Source organism: Ipomoea triloba, chromosome 5 (assembly GCF_003576645.1).
Source record: "Ipomoea triloba cultivar NCNSP0323 chromosome 5, ASM357664v1".
NCBI lineage: Eukaryota > Viridiplantae > Streptophyta > Magnoliopsida > Solanales > Convolvulaceae > Ipomoea > Ipomoea triloba.
Window position 1 is genome coordinate 1267816 of NC_044920.1, and position 18460 is coordinate 1286275.

General features: G+C 39.0%; 4 protein-coding genes across 12 annotated transcripts; 1 reads left to right on the top strand and 3 right to left on the bottom strand.

The window, feature by feature from the left end:
* Positions 1–538: 538 nt before the first annotated feature.
* LOC116020783 (pentatricopeptide repeat-containing protein At1g02060, chloroplastic) lies at positions 539–5687 on the top strand. 3 transcript variants are annotated; one of them, XM_031261309.1, is made up of 4 exons: positions 539–3310; positions 3393–3707; positions 3938–4112; positions 4599–5687. In XM_031261309.1, exon 1 carries the CDS (start codon positions 613–615, stop codon positions 2818–2820), a length of 2208 nt encoding a protein of 735 aa, XP_031117169.1. In that variant the 5' UTR covers positions 539–612; the 3' UTR covers positions 2821–3310; positions 3393–3707; positions 3938–4112; positions 4599–5687. The 3 variants fall into 3 exon arrangements, with proteins under 3 accessions (XP_031117169.1, XP_031117168.1, XP_031117170.1); XM_031261308.1 differs by having other exon boundaries at positions 3393–4112; XM_031261310.1 differs by lacking the exon at positions 3393–3707.
* LOC116019600 (cell division cycle 20.4, cofactor of APC complex-like) lies at positions 2891–5296 on the bottom strand. Its single transcript, XM_031259873.1, has 8 exons — positions 5210–5296; positions 4977–5075; positions 4676–4867; positions 3951–4223; positions 3767–3869; positions 3376–3692; positions 3116–3280; positions 2891–3034 (listed from the first exon to the last, which is right to left on the bottom strand). Exons 1-8 carry the CDS (start codon positions 5294–5296, stop codon positions 2891–2893), a joined length of 1380 nt encoding a protein of 459 aa, XP_031115733.1.
* Positions 5688–6142: 455 nt separating the features above from the next.
* On the bottom strand, positions 6143–11380 carry LOC116019785 (triadin-like). Of its 7 annotated transcripts, XM_031260117.1 has the most exons (10): positions 11141–11379; positions 10749–10759; positions 10393–10537; positions 9740–9925; positions 9544–9655; positions 9427–9461; positions 9210–9353; positions 6760–9098; positions 6620–6685; positions 6143–6494 (listed from the first exon to the last, which is right to left on the bottom strand). In XM_031260117.1, the coding sequence occupies exons 3-10, from the start codon at positions 10434–10436 to the stop codon at positions 6427–6429; spliced, it is 2994 nt and encodes a 997-aa protein (XP_031115977.1). In that variant the 5' UTR covers positions 10437–10537; positions 10749–10759; positions 11141–11379; the 3' UTR covers positions 6143–6426. The 7 variants fall into 7 exon arrangements, 5 of the variants coding, with proteins under 5 accessions (XP_031115977.1, XP_031115980.1, XP_031115976.1 ...); XR_004098763.1 differs by lacking the exon at positions 10749–10759 and having other exon boundaries at positions 6143–6467; positions 6620–6704; positions 11141–11380; XR_004098762.1 differs by lacking the exon at positions 10749–10759 and having other exon boundaries at positions 6620–6704; positions 11141–11380.
* Positions 11381–13982: 2602 nt separating this feature from the next.
* Positions 13983–17698, bottom strand: LOC116020079. The gene is made up of 8 exons (XM_031260543.1): positions 17068–17698; positions 16263–16410; positions 15975–16125; positions 15759–15884; positions 15572–15652; positions 15224–15416; positions 14869–15139; positions 13983–14669 (listed from the first exon to the last, which is right to left on the bottom strand). The coding sequence occupies exons 1-8, from the start codon at positions 17263–17265 to the stop codon at positions 14407–14409; spliced, it is 1431 nt and encodes a 476-aa protein (XP_031116403.1). The 5' UTR covers positions 17266–17698; the 3' UTR covers positions 13983–14406.
* Between the last annotated feature and the right edge of the window lie 762 nt (positions 17699–18460).

An 18460-nucleotide genomic window follows, 5' to 3' on the forward strand; every position in this document is an offset into this window, starting at 1 on the left:
TAAAATTCTGTACATAGTATGAATTTGTGTATAATTTAGGTATATAATTTGTGTTATAAGTATAAAATTTTACAACACAAGATATAAAAGTTTTTAACATAAGACATAATTACTAATTTGTTTCGAATACAGAATTCATACTCTTAAAATACAAAATTTCATAACACACAAGGACGGAACTTTAGAAGACAGAATATAGAATTCGAGTATCTAAACGTTCTTGTATTTAACTGCATTTCAACGATTTAATTGACGAAGGACTAAAAATGATCATTTCATAATAATACTAGGACTAAATAAAGATATTTTGATTAAAAAATACTAAAATGGACGATCACCTATAAATCTAGGACCAAAATTGGAAATCTCCAGTGAAATGTATTGTGAATCTGATCTATGGTAGAAAGATCTAAAAATTAGTTTGGTTTAATAGCAGTATTTGGAGAAGGATTGCAAAATTAGATTATTTAAAAAAAAATGAAGAAACAAGCTTTAGAAGACATTTTTATCATTGTATGAAACTCAGTAGGAGAGGGGTGGTTCCGTCCTCGTCGCGGTTTCACTGTGGATGTATGATTCCAAGAAAAGATCAATAGCAGATTTGCTGGGGTAATGGCTATGATTCCCAATCTTCAAAGGCATCTGCTTTTCAATGGCAGAAACGCCCAACACCCATTTTCACATTGCCTTTCCACTCTCAGCCACCTCTTTTCCCCTCCTTCCACCGCCGCCGCAGACGACAATGACGCAAAACCCCCTGACGATGCGAAGCCCAAATTGAGCCCTCGAAAGAAGGCTCAAGCCTTGGCTGAGCTCATTAAGTTCCAGCCATGGTCACCTAAAACCGAGTCCTCTCTCTCCGCTCTCTCCGGCCCCTCTCTCTCCGAGACCACCGTTATCCACACCATCCGCCTCCTCAAAACTCCCCGGAAAGCCTTGAATTTCTTCGTCTGGGCCGAGCAAAAAGGCTGCGCACTCACATCCCAATGCTATTTCCGAATGCTGGAACTCCTCGGGACCGAGAGGAACCTCAACACCGCCCGGAACTTCCTCTTCTCCATCCCCAAGAGGTCCAATGGCGCCGTGCCGCTCGAAGCCAGGTTCTTTAACAGCCTGATCAAGAACTACGCCGTAGCTGGGCTGTTTCAAGAGTCATTGAAGCTTTTCACCACTATGAAGGTAATTGGGATTTCCCCATCAGTAGTTACATTCAATACTTTGTTCTCAATTTTGATGAAAAGGGGTCGAACTGGTATGGTCTATGACCTGTTTGATGAAATGCTCAAGACATTTGGTGTGAAGCCCGATTTGTATACCTTTAATATTTTGATTAGAGGGTGCTGTATGAATTCTATGGTGGATCAAGGGTTTAGGTTCTTTAAAGAAATGGAGAAGCATGAGTGTGAGCCTGATGTGATCACGTATAATACGATTGTTGATGGGTTGTGTAGGGCTGGGAAAGTAGAAATTGCACATAATGTTGTCAAAGGTATGCTCAAAAAGGGCTCAGATTTGAGTCCTAATGTTGTTACATACACCACATTGGTCAGAGGGTATTGTGAGAAGCAAGATGTTGAGGCGGCTTTGAATGTTTTTAAAGAGATGGTTGATCGTGGCCCAGAACCGAATAGCATTACTTATAACACTCTTATACAAGGGCTTCTTGAGGCTCGGAAGTTTGATAAGGTAAAGGAGTTATTCAAGGGAGCTGGAGAGGACGGAAGATTTGTTCCTGATACATGTACATTCAACACATTGATCCACGCGCATTGCAGTGATGGGAATTTGAAGGCCGCGCTAGAATCTTTTGAGAAGATGTCAATCCTAAACGTTGCTCCCGATTCAGCTACATACAGTATCTTGATACGGTGCTTATGCCAGAAAGGAGATTTTGAGATGGCCGAGAAATTCTTTGATGAGTTATTTAAGACAGGAACTTTGTTATCTGATGCTGGATGCAGGCCTGTTGTTGCAGCATACAACCCCATGTTCAAATATTTGTGTGAGAATGGGAAGACAAAGAAGGCTGAGAAAGTTTTTAGACAGCTAATGAGAATGGGAGTTCAAGATCCTTTGACTTTCAAGACTTTGATCATGGGAAATTGCAACGAGGGCATGTCTGAAGATGGACATGAACTCTTGGTTTGGATGTTAAGGAGAAATTTCGTGCCTGATTTTGAGACGTATGAGTCTCTGCTTGAGGGCCTGCTGCACGAGGGCAAGCCCAGACTTGCCTATGATACTCTGGAGAAAATGCTGAAGAGCTCACATCTTCCTAAAACATGTGTTTTCCATAGCATCCTTACGGAGCTTGTCAAACAGAATTGTGCTCTCGAGTGTGCTGACCTAGTGGTGTTAATGTTGGTTAAAAAAATAAGACAAAATATCAATCTCTCAACAGATACTGTAAGGATACTTTTCAAAGCGGGTTTGAGGGAGAGGGCATTCGAGATTCTTGGATGTCTTTATGATAATGGGTATTTGGTAAATATGCAAGAATTGATTGTCTTTCTTTCCCAGGGGAAAAAGTTATCGGAAGCACGTGAATTGTTACTGTTTAGCCTAAAGAATTGTCAGAGCGTTCGTATAGAAATATGCAGCAGTATTCTGTCTGCACTCTGTAAAGCCTGCAGAGCTCGAGAAGCTTTTGAGCTTTACTATGAATTAGTGGAGAGACAAGTTGAACTACCTCTGAACTGCTTAGAGGATTTAAGGCTTAGACTTGAGGTAGAAGGAAGGTCTAAAGAAGCTGAATTTGTTGCCAAGAGAATGCCGAGACTTGAGGTAGCTTTGGATTACATTGATCCAAGGATCACGTAAAAAGTTTGTTGTAGATTTACATTTGCAGTGCTAAATCAGTTAGTTCTTGGGGAATCCAGAAAGCATCATATCATCGTATTGGTGATGTCTTCAGAGATAGAAGATTATCCAAATCCGACGTCCTTGACTTGTCAGCTTGAGGCGGGCCAAAAATCTCCCAGAAGCGAAGAGTTTCATCTGCTCCGGCTGACACCACAGTCAATCCGTCAGGGCTCTGCAATGTAGTACACTTTGTTATTTTCAGACTATAGTTCTCATTCCATTCAAATGAACATAGTCACACACTGACACACACCTGTGAGAGATGTAGAGCTCTCGAGGCATGATTCCATGAATCGTTTATTTTGGACATGGAAGGATACCTCCATAAGCATAACTTCCCTGTTCCATCGGCCCTCTCTCCAAAGCCATGGCCGCTTAAAAGCTCCTTATGATGCTTGTTCCATTGCAACCCACAAATCTGGTCACCTCACCAAGTTTTTCGAGAAAGGTAAACAGTTTAGTTTTACTTCATCTGTATATTTTAACAGTGAAAATATTTATGCAAGAACTTGCCTGTGCTCTGGTTTCAGTGCTGCTAATGCATGCTCCCTGTCTAATGCTCCACATCTTAATGCACCCATCAAATGTCCCTCCTCCCGAAGCTAACACATCGTAGTTATATGGACACCATGCGAGGGCCTTCACTGCTGCAGAATGATCATTGAATCTATGCAAATAATCCCTCGAGCTCATCTTGAAAGTATCCCATATATAAACAAGATTGTCATTCCCACCACTCACGAGAAAATTGCCTGTTCCAGACCACTTCAAGCCACAGACTTCTCGTGTGTGTGCTTTTAGAAGAGATATCAAGCTGTTGCTCACTCTCACTGCCAATAGTAGAGGTGAAACAAGTTAGTTAATTTGTTGTCGTAAGCAATAAAAGATGTTGAAAATCATTTACCATCATGATGAATAATGGATCTGTCGAAGCTTCCTGATGTTAGAACATGACCATTCCATGCTATAGATCCAACCCTCCCCTCGTGGCCTTTCAGGCATCTTACCTGTTTCAGCAATCACCAATAAGGTTATGTGGAAGGGATTCTCTCTTATATTCATAATGTTTTTTCAGAGATGGGTCTTACAATCTTTGAAGTCTCGGCATCCCAAAGCTGAATCTTGGAGCTTGCACATCCAACTCCTAATGTTTTTGCATCAGTAGACCATGCAATACTGCTAGGATAATCATCTTGATTATTCTCGTCCTCTTCCAACTGCTGAATTCCATGGTTGGTGGCATTCCACAGGTATGTCACTGAGCCCAAAGCCACGGCGAGAACATTTGTTCTCCCCCAATCTATGATGTTCAAATAGTAATCATCCCTTAAGTTGGGTGCATCCAGAATCCTACCTGCATTCTGTATATCCAACCATAGACATATCATTATCACAGAATACAAAAAAACACCATTCATATTATCATCTTGCACCAGATCTTCTGAAAACAGATTCCTTTTGTAGCTGCCTGCATGGGCTTAGCCTACTGGTCAGTAGGCAGTATTTGGGGCAAGAGACCAAGGTTTGAAACTCGGCAGCGGCCCTGTCTGCTGAGCCACCGAGTTACCGTGATTTACATATTCCCAAATACTCTGTCGGGCCGGGGTGTGGGGGGCCCTTGGGGTTGGGGATTCAACCTTTAGGGGCAAGATTCCTTTTGTAGCTACAGCTGACTCTTAAGAATTTCAGGCATGATTTTGATTCTTGAAACTAACATTTTTGAACCATGATCCCAGACTGAATGCAGTATAGCAGGTTACTCAGCTCTGAAGCCTCAGATGATTCTGAATAGCAAAACAGCAAGAATGTTTACCTTGGGGAAAGCTCGGAATTGTTTATTGACATCAGTACATGAAAAGCTTTCCTCATCACTGCGCCGCATTTCATCAATTTCTCTAATTGATTTTCTGCTGCCCTTAGGACTCCCCCTGAACACCAACATTCTGAATGGCCTTCCTTCTTCATCCAACTTCAAAGCTGCTTCCAGTCTCCTTCTGTATTCACCCTTCATTTACACACACATATACAAGAGGGGAAACCCATAATTCCCAATTTCCAGAAATGGGCAGAAACCAAAAACATTCATTCAAACTCATCAAGAAAGATGTGCTCACATTGTACTTTGATATGCCCAGTTCTTTTGATGGGTTAGTCAACAAAGTGTGGGCTCGATCAAGATCCATTAGACTTCGATTTGGTATGAATCTGTCTCCCTTTATCCAAGAAAATCAAAACCCATTGGCATTTGGCAATGCATGACCCCAAAAAAATCATCAAAAAAGCAAGAACATTGATGTCAAACACACACAAACTGTGTAAGAAAATGGAGAAAGAGAGTGTTGAGTACAGGAAAATCGTATTCTGTGGGAGTGCTGAGGAGACGGGTGGGATAGTACCAATGGGATTGCAGTCTTTCAAGAGATTTCTGATCCATTCTTGAAATGTTCTTTGAGAAAGAGAGCAATGTAGTTCTGTATATAATTGCCTTCACAGGAGCAGAAGAATGGAGAAGGAGAAGAAGAAGAAGAATGAAGAAATGGCTTCTTGCACTCTTATACTCGATGCTTATTTCGAGCCAAAATCTTTAAGATTACAATTCTTGATGAAAATTTTGACTCTCTCGTCCAAGGAGACACTGGATTATCTTAAGGTTATTGAAGAAGATTGTGTCCATTTTTTTTTTTTCAGTATTTGCCACGTATGCATATAAGCGAAACCCATGAGGCCATGATGACAGTTGTGAGTTCAAAGTTCAAACTATATGTATGCAACAACAATTTTTTTTTTTTTGAGTGACGAGGAAAATCGGTGAGTGGTAAATTTGATCTCGTCTTGTGACTCTAGACGATAAACGGAAAAAGGACCACAATGATGCAAATCAGCTTAAGTTGTCCATATATAGCTAATCGGTTCAAATCAAGAAAGCTAATAAGGTGCTCTGTTGAAAGTTAAATTTGTAACTTTGTAATTACTAAGTCTAACTTGGCTGGAGTCATCCCTGTATGCAACAACATTCTTTTACCGAGGCTTGGCTATATGTATTCCCTTTTAAAAAGAAAAGAAAGTAAAGATTTTAAAAGCTACATTTTGGTGTACTTATTTTGACAATAACATGACTCAAACCAGCATTTAAAGAACTCCAATCTGAATCATATTTGGTGAAGATGATCTAAGATACAAACAGAATGCTAGATAGGGCAAGTAGAGATTCAATTCACTGCAGTTGATTTGTTGTCTTGAATTCTATGAAATGACCAGCTTGATTGACTACCTAAGACTATATTTTGATAGACAAATGATATATTGCTGCAGCAAAAAGGCTAAGGTTGTCTTGATACATATAGAGGCAATACTGTTTGATGGATGAAATATTTGGTTACATAGTTGATATGTTAAATACATAGAAGCACACTATGTACACTGCACGCTACGCTATCCAACGTTCCAACCACCTTAGCTGCAATTGCCTGTGTACAGACCATGCAGAGAAGGAAGCAAATTCCACGAGCACTCGAGCAGAGCCAGAGAAGTCGGTTCATGTCATGATGTATCTGAACTTGGTTGTCAATGAACCAGCGGATCATTCTGCTTGGTCCCCTTGAATGCTGAAAGAGAGAAAAATGATCTTGTTGCTGAAAAGCAAAACATTGAGAATATTAAAGAAACAGAGATGCATCCTAGGATACAGTATACAAGGTTGGAGTTTTAGGGAAACTGATGTCTGGAAAGAAGAGTAAAGAAGAAATAAGCAAGTGACCTTTTGCGCCCTCTGGCAGTTTCTGAGATTTGCTTTGGGAAACTAGTTTGCCTTTACCCGCTTGAGCTGCAAAGGTTGTTGCTTTCTACTATCAGCATTCGAGAATTGAAACTTAAATGTAGGGAATGTAAAGGGCATACCAGAAACTCCATGAGTAGTTGGATCTTTAGTGCGGGATTCACTTGATAAAGCAATTTTATTCCCGTAGTTCTTTGTATGCGATGTGGCCTTCTTCAGTAGATTGTCACCATCCTTCTTACTAAGAGCTATGGTTTCCTCTATGACATCCCCTCGTTTGGAAATGACAGACTGGCTTGACAAACGTGTTGTGTTTGCATCGGTCTTACTCTTCCTAGCAAACTTTAGAAGCTTTTTCAGTCCTTTGGGCGCGTCCTTCTGATAGACCATTGTAGGAGGATTATCTGCATTCCCCCAGGCTACATCACCAGAGTCACTGCTTTCATCCTGGAAAGGTTGAGAAAAAGAGGGATGAACCTGTGGAATTGCAGCACTCTCGGGTTCAGTTGCAAGAGGTTTGCTATGGGTAGCAGTGGTATTGGATGGAATCTGTTCATCCTCGTGCTCTTCTATTTTTGTCCAAGCTCCGGGAGAAATGTTAGGTTCATCTTCAGAGTCGTCTTTTACTGCAGACATGTGTTTACTTTGGAAATCAACTTCATTGTTGGAAGTAACTGGATTAGAACTTCCAGCTTCTTCGTATTTCTGTGGGATATTTAGCTGTGTTTCTGTTTCAAGATCTGCATGGACTTTTACTTCGGTAAGACCTCTATCCTCATTTTGATGCACCTGTTCATAAACAACAGAAGCCATCTCGTTCTCTTTAGCTCTACCCGAATCCACTGAGTCCCTCAAAGGATCTACTGGTGGAGAAATTTTTGATTTGGCACCTGGACTTATGCCAGGTCCAGTCCTAGACTCCTTGTGGAGAAAAGGCCTCGGTTTCTTAGCTGGTTCCTTTAGTTCCAGAGGAGCCATGCTGCTTTTCTTGGATACCTCGTTAGCCTTAACTTTGGTTTTTGTAAGTTTGCTTGCTCCTATGACCTCTTGCTGCTGCTTTCTTATCGAGTTTTTCACACTCTTCCTAGTATCACTTGGGGATGCTTTCACAGACGTCGTCTCTGGCTGTTGTGATCTTTCAAATTTTTGAGGAACTGATGGTGTTGGCTTTGATCTTCTGGTGGCAGGAATCACACCAGTAATAGCTCTCGGTGATGGAGTTTTAACTTGTGATGCCCCGATAGCTCTTGGTGATGGTGTTGATGGCCATGATTTACGCGTGGCAGGTAAAGGTGAAGCTTTTGCACTAGAAGCTTTCTTCACAACACCAGGTTTTGAAGTTTCGTCTTTTGGATTTGCAGACTGAAGTGAATTCTTCAGTGTTCTTTGGGTTTTCTTTACAGTACTTGAATTTCCAGAGGTCTTTCTAGCTATTCCTTCATCAAGATTACTTCTGGGATTTTTCCTCTCTACTCGCTTTCTATCAGTCTCACCTTGAAGCTTCTCGTTCCTCTTTTCTCTGTAACGATGATTGGAAGGACGAACCGTCTGCTCATTAAGACCTTCACTTTCTGCAGGCTGGGCGTTCGTCATGGCAATCTGAGGCGGGCTTACCTCCTCGTCCTTCTGGCAAGTCCTCTCGGCTGATGCAGCTTCCATTTCACTACCTTCTTCTCTTTGGACTGGGAGATCATCTTCCTCCATTCCCTCATGACTTGGAACTCTTTCCTCACACACATCAGGTTTCTCTCCTATTTCAGCAGCCTCGGGGGGTAAGCCACTAGTACACGAATCAGGACCTAGTATCGCTTCTGAGGCACTCGGAATTTCTTGTCCTGATTCCATGGAATGAGGATTATCAGAAGCAGGAGAGCTAGAATCACCCATCCCTGCACTCCATCTTCTCAGTACAGCTTTATTTGCAGCCATCACAGGAGCAGCATTTAGAACTGACTTCATTTTCTGAGTATCATCGGTTTGAGTTTTCTGTTTGCCCTCGAAGAGACTGATCCTGTCCTGCACGCTCATTCTGCGTACGTTATTCTCTGATGTTCTTGAGGTTTGCTCAGATTCTTCCTCGTCGCTTTTCTCTTGACAGACTAGCTTTTCTCTGGCAGGGAAGTAGCTCAAGCTCTTGATGGTTAAAGCAGTGGACCTTCGGGTACCAGAGCGCCCTATCTGGATTCGTCGCATTGGGGAAGCAGACCGTCGTGGTGAGGCAGATCGAGTTAGGGGCCGACTTCGTTCCACTGATGGTTGATCCTCCTCACTGATGCATGAAGACTCCTCCCCTTCTGATGAGCTTTGCCTCTCAATCTGAGCAGCTTTTGCAGGAGAGGCACCATATATAACAGGTGTTTCTGATTGTGTTGGACAAGTTTCTGGGACAGAATCCTTAACTTCTGCTACATTTGCAGGCATGTCCTCTTGGCTCAACCCAAGAAACTTCTGCAAGGAGTTGCTGACACAAAGATAGAACTATCATCGTTCTGTCTCAACTAAAAGTTTAAACTGATACTGAAACATCATCTACCAGATGCCCCCCGGGAACCCTAACCGTGCCTAAACTTACCTCAAGTCGACAGCTCCAAAATGATGACAGAACTTCAGAATGTCAGAAATTTCCTCAGAAGAACCAGCAGCTTGGTACCAAGCACTCTCTAAATCTCCTCTTAATGTTGTGCGCCTCAACTCCATCGCCCGAAGTAATTCGTTCCTGTTCATCATAAAGATTACCGAAGATTCTAGCAAGGTATTCGTAATCAAAGCCAACGAGTTCTCAGACATACTTGGAAGCATCGGGTGCGACGTAAGTATCATCAGCCTGTTAAGGTAACATGATCAAATTTCAGTCTCTTTCTTTCTCTGAAATCTGGAAATCGGTTTAAAGGGGAGAAATGGATCACCTTTGCATATATAGAAGCATGAAATTTTAGGGATTCTTCCAGCTGAGATATCTCATTTTCCATAGCCTTGACCTTATCCAGAACTTCTGATGAACTGACAATATGAACAAATCTGACAAGAATAGGGATTCAGTGTTATGAAACAATTCGTCGCCCACAAACAGCGTTATGAAACAAAAGTGAGGGCAAAATAAACCTCATTAAAGCAGATCTTGTAAACCACTTGGCATCATTAAGCTTCTCTGGTGGTTGAAGTTTGAAGGTTTCATCTGATCCTCTGGAGCATAAAGCTTTGATTTTGGGAGACTGCATAGCCAGTGGCTCCAGAACTCCAGAGGCAACAGTCTCTATCTTGTTGTGGTAACAAATGCAAGCCTCATATCTACCAACATGAACACTCATGATTCAAAAGAACACAAAATTTTTCATTCTAGCAAAGCTCATAATCAGCAGACATCTAAACTCAAGAACTTACTGAAAATTGCTTCTGAGAGATTTGTTAGGATCAAACCCTTATCACTACACTAAAAGCTATAGCTATTAGCGAAAGGCACAACTTTATTTTCTTATACCTGTGTAGCAGCCAATGCCACATATCGAAAGGTAGGATGCTGGACTTGACCCTTTAGGCCTCTGCCCAACAATACCCTAGCCACTTTGTGTTGGACTTGGCCCTTCAAGCTTCCGTCCAACAATCCCCTAGCGTCCTGTTCTTGACCCTTCTGGCCTCCACCCAACAATCCCCTAGTCACCTGGTGCTGAACTTGACCCTTCAGGCCTCCACCCAACAAGATTCATGATGGATCCCATTAGATAAGCAGTGAAAGAGTTTAAGAAGACAACCATTACCTATTCTGGCTTGGAAAAACCCGAAATTCGATATAGTCCACCATCCTGTTCCTCAATACAAGAATCCTTACAACTGCAGGCTTTAAATATGCAATTACAGACTGAGAATTCTTAAGCTCTTAGCAGCACCCAAAATCTCATCTCACTGCATTCAAGAAGACCTAATCAGGCATGCAATTTCATTCATTGAAGACCTTGTGAAGATGGACATGGCTACATTACACTATCATTTAGAGCTAATCAAGTCACAGCACTGCTTAAATGCTTAATCAAAACACTCCTTGTGGTCCTCAAAAGATTTTGTCATGTTGGAAGAAATTACCAATTACAGGAGATAAAGATAAGAACCACTCTACCTTCAAAATGGCTACGAACAACCAACCAAACAGCAATAAGATCCACAAATCCAACCACCAACAGGGCAACATGCCAACAAAAAGGAAAACAAAACAAAACACCAAATTTCAGGATTCTAACCTAAGAAAAATAAAAAATCCAAACTTTGCAAGAAAACAAGACTCCAAGCCTACCGACAAAGACAGCACAGTTTTCCTAAACTGTTCATACCCATCACCAAAATTCAAAAAATTTTCAAGAATTCTATCATCCATGAGTCCCCCCTCCTACTCCTTGGATCTAATATATGGGTATTGAACTATTGATATATACATGCAGATACATTCAACATATATGTGTGTGTGTGTGTGTGTGAAAGCATTGCAAGAAGTTTGAGAGAGGGTGAGCTTACTCAATAATGGAGCTGAAGGAAGCTCAGAGAGGGAGGCTTTGGTGAGAATTCAAATGGAATTTGGAGCTAAAACCCAAAAAAAGTGTCATTTTTTCTCTCTCTCTTTATTTTCTACTATTTTTGTTTTCTTCCTTTTTTTTTTTTTAATAAAATTTTGTGTATTGCTCCCTATTATGGAGCGTGAAGATGGAAAGCACAGAGAAAAGCTTAGGCCTTTGGAGTGTGAAGGAGAAGAAAAGGACAAAACATGAGAGAGAAATCTGAGAATGAGAGGATAGATATGATATGATGAGTTTATTATTGCACCTAACACTTTTTTATTATGGTTTCAAAATTTTAATTATTTTAAAGAAGAAAATTGTAATTAAAAAAAAAACAATATTATACAGATTTTCAAAATAATAATATTATTATAGAGAACGCAGGCTACAAAAAGATAAATTAATATAGGTTGTCATAGCTAATCAGTTCAAATCAATTAGGTCAAAAGGCAACTCCCATAGAAAGTCAAACATAAAATATTGTAATTATAAAATTAATTGTCATATCAACTCGTCCCAAGCCATTTTTATCTTATAACTTGAGGACCATACCATACGTGCAAATTTTTTTTTTCAGCTTTAGTTAAATTGTGTGGTCCTTATCAATAGTTATCATCACTCATCAGAGTACTACGTCCCCTAAACAAATCAAGAAAGTGACACTACAACATTTTTATTTCATCCTCAACAATTTTATAAAGTTGGTGCTCCAAGTTTCCTTACTAAGAAAAAAATGACACATTAGACGTATAATCTTGCTATATTGATTAATTTCACATTTATTGTAAGTATTAAAAAAACATTCTTTTCAATCTTAACCAATGTAAATCAACTAATGAAAAATTAAAATACAAATTTTATGATGGATCGTTTGTTGCGGCCATTAATGGCTTCATCAACTGCACTCAATCTCTGGCCTTGGCTAAAGCAATTGGATGTAAGATGCGCTCTCTTGGATTAAAAATCATAATATCAAGTGCCTAAGGATGGAAATTGACTGTCAATGCACTATCAATGAATTGAGAAATACAACTGCAAATAGGACTCATTTAGTATATGTAATTCATGAATGTAATTGTATGAAGAGCTTTGACTCTATCTCTTTTGTTTTTATTAGTAGGTCAGCTAACCATATCGCTCACACCTTAATTAGGGTGGTTGGCTCTCAGACTCTAAAACATGGGACCTAATTTTTCCTCATTGTATATGTGATTTCTTATCCGAGTTGAACTAAAATAATAGTCCTCTCTTTGTTTGTCAACAAAAAAGAAAAATTACAAATTTTATGTCACACCCCCCCCTCCCCCCAAAAAATTACAAATTTTATGTCACACCCCCCTCCCCCCCTACAGGAATATTAATTGCATAGCTTCATTATTGAGTCTCCGGCCAAATTCATTAAAAACATTAAAGAGAATGAAAAATGAAACATTATGTGTAATGTGTTGCTTGAAATTAGAAGAAAATTAATTCGTATGAAAGAGACAATGAATAATTGAAGAAAATGTCCTCAAGGTTTGAAAATGACTTTGATTTACGAGAAAATTCGCAATCACTATTTGAAGGTGCGCTTAAATGTATTTTGAGTGAAACGCGTCTTATAATTCTAGTTGACAATTGATTACAAGGTGCGCTAAGTGCATTCTGGGTGAAATCCGCTTTCTAACCTTAGTCGACAAAGAATCACAAGGTGTGCTCAGTTGCATTTTAAGTGAAGCTCGCTTGGTAACTCTAGTGGACAAAAAATTATAAGGAGATAAACTAACTTAAGTTGCATATGGCTGATCAACTCAAACCAAAAATGCTAATAGATAACTCCAACGAAAAATCAAAATTAAAACTTTGTAATTATCAAATCAAATGTACCGACCAACTTGGTTGGAGGTTTCCTCGTTTGAAAATGACTTGACATTCAACAACTATGCTCTCACTCTCATCTTCACCGACAAGAACGCCGTTGATTACTTTGATGACTCGCTAACATCCTACATTAGATTACTCAAAGTTGGTCTTTGAAAAAATTAAGGTTGATAATGACTATTTCTTCAAAACATTAATTATTATTTTCTTGACTTCAAATTGTGTCAAATAGCTGTTATGTCTTGGTGCCAGGCGTTCTTAGTTCACAATTTACATCATTGAATTGAACAAGGGCTTTTATACAAATGTTTTATTAATAAATGAAGTAGCTATAACAGGTAACATATATTAAGTAATTCCCTTTTATCTTTTGTCATAAATCTAAACAAATATCAAATAGTAATCGCATTAAATTCTAAACTCATTTAACATCCGTTAATACTATCATTTATGGTATTCATTCAATTCCACTTGCATTGAGTGGATCAAAATTAGATTGACCTATATCTACCATACTATAACTCTATAAGACTAATTAGGTCATCGAGGCTATCCAACAAAACTGATCTATAGACGCCACGTTATAAGACTACCCTAGTCTATACATACCACGCTATAGGACTAACTACGATGTCATAGATGTCTGACTTATACCTATTACACGGTAGAATTAACTAGGTTGTCGTAGCTGTTTGACAGAACTAGATACCTAGTCATGATAGAACTAACTAAGTTGTCGTAGCAGTCTGAGAGAATTGCCTACCACATTGTAGGACTAGTTAGGTTATTGTAACTGTCTAATAGAATAATGTAGGACTAGTTAGGTTATTGTAACTGTCTAATAGAACTACCAATTAGAGCTCATAACATCAACCCACCTTACTACCCATTATAATTATAAATGCTTTAAATGATCCAAAACATGAGCAAAGCAATAAACATGGCACAAGAAAGGAATTTTTATAGGCTTAAAACCATTTGAATACATTGAAATCTCAGTTTCACTACAACACATTACACATCATAATGTCTATACCACAATACTTGGGTCTAGTTGGCATCATTGGAACTCCATAGACTAAAAGTTACAGAAGCAACACATCTACAACACCAGAAATCATCTATGTCTCATTTTGGAGTGAAGGGGGCATATACCCCCAAGAAACCAAATTATTTACAGACATAAACCTAAAATATAAATATAGATGATGCAAATGAAAACATCTGTCACTCGTCTTGTGTACCAGAAGATGAAATATGGGGATAGCCACTTCCACTTCTGTGTTTCAATGTGTAATGGTACAGGTCCTCTTGTTACAAGGAAGCATTTTGAATTCATCAGTCAAAGCAGAGCCGAAACGAGCTTTAGTTAGACCACACATGGACCAGTCCAAGCCTATTTCCGGTATAGATCTCATTGCGCTCTTCATCGTAGTAGAGAGCTGTGATATCATCCAGGGCTTCTGCTACGCTGCTCCTAATTCTAGATACTTGGACTCGCTTAGATTTGCAGCTTCTGCCACCGCAACCGGCACTGCAATTGCAATTACTCATGGTAATAGCATTGGTTGCTTTTATTTTGGCTAGGCATTTCCCTGTCAAAATATTGCTGATATTGATAGAACCAGCTGCTCAAACAAAAAGATACCTATGTTAGACTAATACGGAGTATAAAGTAATCTATAAAGGAGCTACTGAACACCCCTGCAACCTGGGACAACAGGAACGATCATAATCTATTCTCGTTTTGTTCAGGATATGTTCCATAAATGCCTAAATGTTATCAATAAATATGAGTTAATAATCAGCCTGTCTTCCCGAACTTACCATTTCCTTCTGACAGAGGATCATCAGAATCAGCTTTGCAGTAGGAGATGATTAGATCCTGGTCACTAGTAATGTAAATGTTGTTAGTATTGCAGTCTGGATGCCACAAAAGGTGATCCTCAAATGAAGTTACAAGCTCCCCACGGAAGTTCCAAACGGCAACTGTTCTGTTTCTGAACGTCAAGAATAGCTGGTTCTCGTACAGAAATATGAAAGCTGATGGCGTCATGAACTCGGTCCTACTGACTTCCGTCAGTTCAGAATTGCGGACCTAAATTTAATAGTTGTTAAATTTTCACTATACTTGTGGGTTGGAGAGGGGAAGGGGGGAAGGGCATTGCAGTAAATCACTCACATCAAGAATCTGAAGATTCTCATTTTCTTGCTTGACAAGTAGCTTTTCATTGAACTGTTCAATGAAGTCGACCTTCTTATTACGATGAAGCAGATGGTTGAACGATTTGAGAACAGTCCCATCCTCAATAGAAAGAATCTTTAGGGGAACATATGCACTAGCTTTGGTAAATATCAACAGCATAATTCCCGGACTATAATTCAAAAGCACAGATAGGACATTAAATAGGCGAGAACACCACCAGTTGTTGGCTTATGATGTAACAGTAACATAAAAGTCTTAAAGACCAATTCACAAATATGACACAATACTTATAAATACATGCCTGGAGAACTGAAAGTTACATACCTGATTTTAATCTCTTCAACATTTTTATCCGATATAGAGTATAACATCGTATAATTCTTCAGGTCAAACACCTTGTATATGCTGATCAAATATAAAATTAAACTAATAAGCAAATAAGTGTATTTTTTATATATAGGTCTCAAGCAGCAGATAGATGGGATCCTTAAATTGAGCGATGAGCATCTACCTATCCTGCGCAGAGTAAGTGAGTACTTTCCCATTTACATCATCAAACTCCACAAAACCAGGCCATTTTAATGACTCCGATTCAAAAAGAGCAAATCCAGCATCCGGTTTACCTCTTCTTATGTATCTAACATTTTCAAGAATGCAACATATCAGTAAAAGGAACAATATACTATGTACGTGATACGACTAAGCAATGGCAAATGGAAGTGCATACTCAATTCTCGTGGTCCGGCACTTCAAAGAGCTAAAATTATCGGAAGCATAAACAGAAACAGTGATGAGAGAATCATTATTTTTATTATAGAACAAACTCCGAATCACTTCATCCGGGCTGACATTCAGAAAACATATCCTCTTATTGGTCTCTGCATCAACAATAATAAAAGCATATATGCCCCATTACAGTGTAAACATTTGGGAAAAACGAAACATGTTTGCCCAAAAGAATTTAAAGAAAATGAAACAGAGAACGTTAAACGAAGATCAAGTAGCATTGTCTTACCACGGCTAAATGCTGCACAGACACCAGACTGTGCAAGAGCAAAGACAATATCACGCGCAGCAACTATTTCAATAATCTTAGATCTTTTCTTCAAAAATGGAAGTACCATGGAACAATGTCCTTTAGGATCATGAGTATCATATTCCTCCTGAAGCAAATACACAATTAACAAGAATTAAACTACCACCGACAAGGGTATATGGGTCTTTCTGCTATGCAACATAATGTAGTAGTAAGATACTAAGATGTATACAATACAAAAACAGTGACGATGCATGCACCTAAGTGAGAACAGGGAACTAATAAAATGCATATCAAAGTATCATAGCATTTGACAGAAAAATCCAAACAGAACCAGACGACTTACTGAACCCACCCTTTAAATCTTGCCCTACGCCCACCACAAAAAAATAAAATAAAAATAAGAAAGCTCATCCAAATAACAGTAAAATCTACTCATTCATAGTCAAGTTCAATTCATTCACTTCAAACTGTGAAACTATGAAAACAATTTCAAGATTATTCATGCACCTTAGATTCACAGTCCTTTCGCAGTATATTCTTCAAAGTTTTCTCGAACACCTCTATACTTTAAACAAGGGTTTCCTGGAGCACCACCTAAAATTGAGGTCATCTAAAGGGGAAAAAACCCTTCTTTTTAATAATTTTCTCCCTATCAAGCTAAACCCATAATTTAGCTCAGTCAAATCTGAACTATCACTCAAAAGATTCAGTTCCGGCCTTAACAGATGAGCAAGGAAATAAACTGAATTTGAAAATTTTAGCGAAAAATAATAAAGCGGACCTGCAATCGAATGTTCCGAAATCGCTCTTGGGCATCGCTCATACTAAAAGCCCGGTCACGCCTCGAAGAGATCTCCCGCCTTTGAAGCTTCTTGACGCTATTCACGAACCCATCCATGCCATTACGCGGCCGCTTCTTAGCCACCACTCGCCTCCCGCTACACGGCCTGGGACTCGCCGTTATTCTCCTCCCGTCCATCGCCAAATCCACCACAGCTGCACGCCAAATTCCCAGAATCTATCCTACAAGTGCAGAAAATTTGACATGCGCATACACTTATCAGCTCCGAAACTATCCTTCCCGGACCCTGGAGACTAAAAAACTAAAACCCGTCTTCTATATAGTTCTTCTCCAAGTGTTCAAGAACCCTAAATCTCAAGAGCCAGATATGGAAAATTAGGGCTTTCTAGCCCACCTCTCGGAAAGGGGAAAAGAAACAATCCTCCTTCCGTTCTCTCTATATCAACAAAAGTAAACGCCAATTTCTCCAGTATGGATACGCAATCAACCAGGAATTTGAAGGCAGTGAAACTGTGTTCCAGCGGAGACAGGAAGGAGCCGCGCGAGGGGCAGAAGGCGGCGACAAGGGGACCGTAGGGTGTATTTATGTCAATTGGAGTAACATTCATAGAAAATTTTTGAACTCAGATTTGATTTCAAAATCAGTCCTCAATCAATTTTAACGTTGCATTTTCATGCGACTATGGTAAAGAGTTAATTCCAGATCCTTTATATAAGACAATTTATTTTTAATTATTTTTTATTATAACATTTCTATTTGGTCCTATTATTATTGTGTCATGACTATTTTTATTCCTTCATCAACAAAATTGTTGAAGCATCATTAAATACAACAATATTTCAATCTTTTTTATACAAAATAGATTGAACCACTAGATTATTTATGTTTTTTTTTAAACATCCATAATTGAAGATCGAAATGTCCAACGATATTTAATAAATGACCAAAAATGATCATGCCATAATAATATTAGGATCAAAATTGAATGCTCTAATAAAAAAGGACTTAAAGTGGACTGCCACCTATAAATCTAATACAAAAAAATATAATTAAGTCTCTAGTAAATTAACAAATAATAATACTATCACGATTAACAAGACTTGACTAAAGTTATTTTTAATTCAATTTTTTTTTTTATATTAGCATACAAAATTACTCCCTCCATCCCTAATTGTTTGTCTCATTTGCTTTTTACACGATCTACTAACTTTTCAATTTGCCCTTCAAAGGTAGGTGTTATTTATGCAAAGTACAATTGTACTTATCTCATCAATTGTCTAAGAGTTTGAAATGTCAAAAGGGTAAATTAAAAAATGTAGAATGATAATTATGTTCAATTCTAGATAGATGACACAATTTTGAGACAAACTG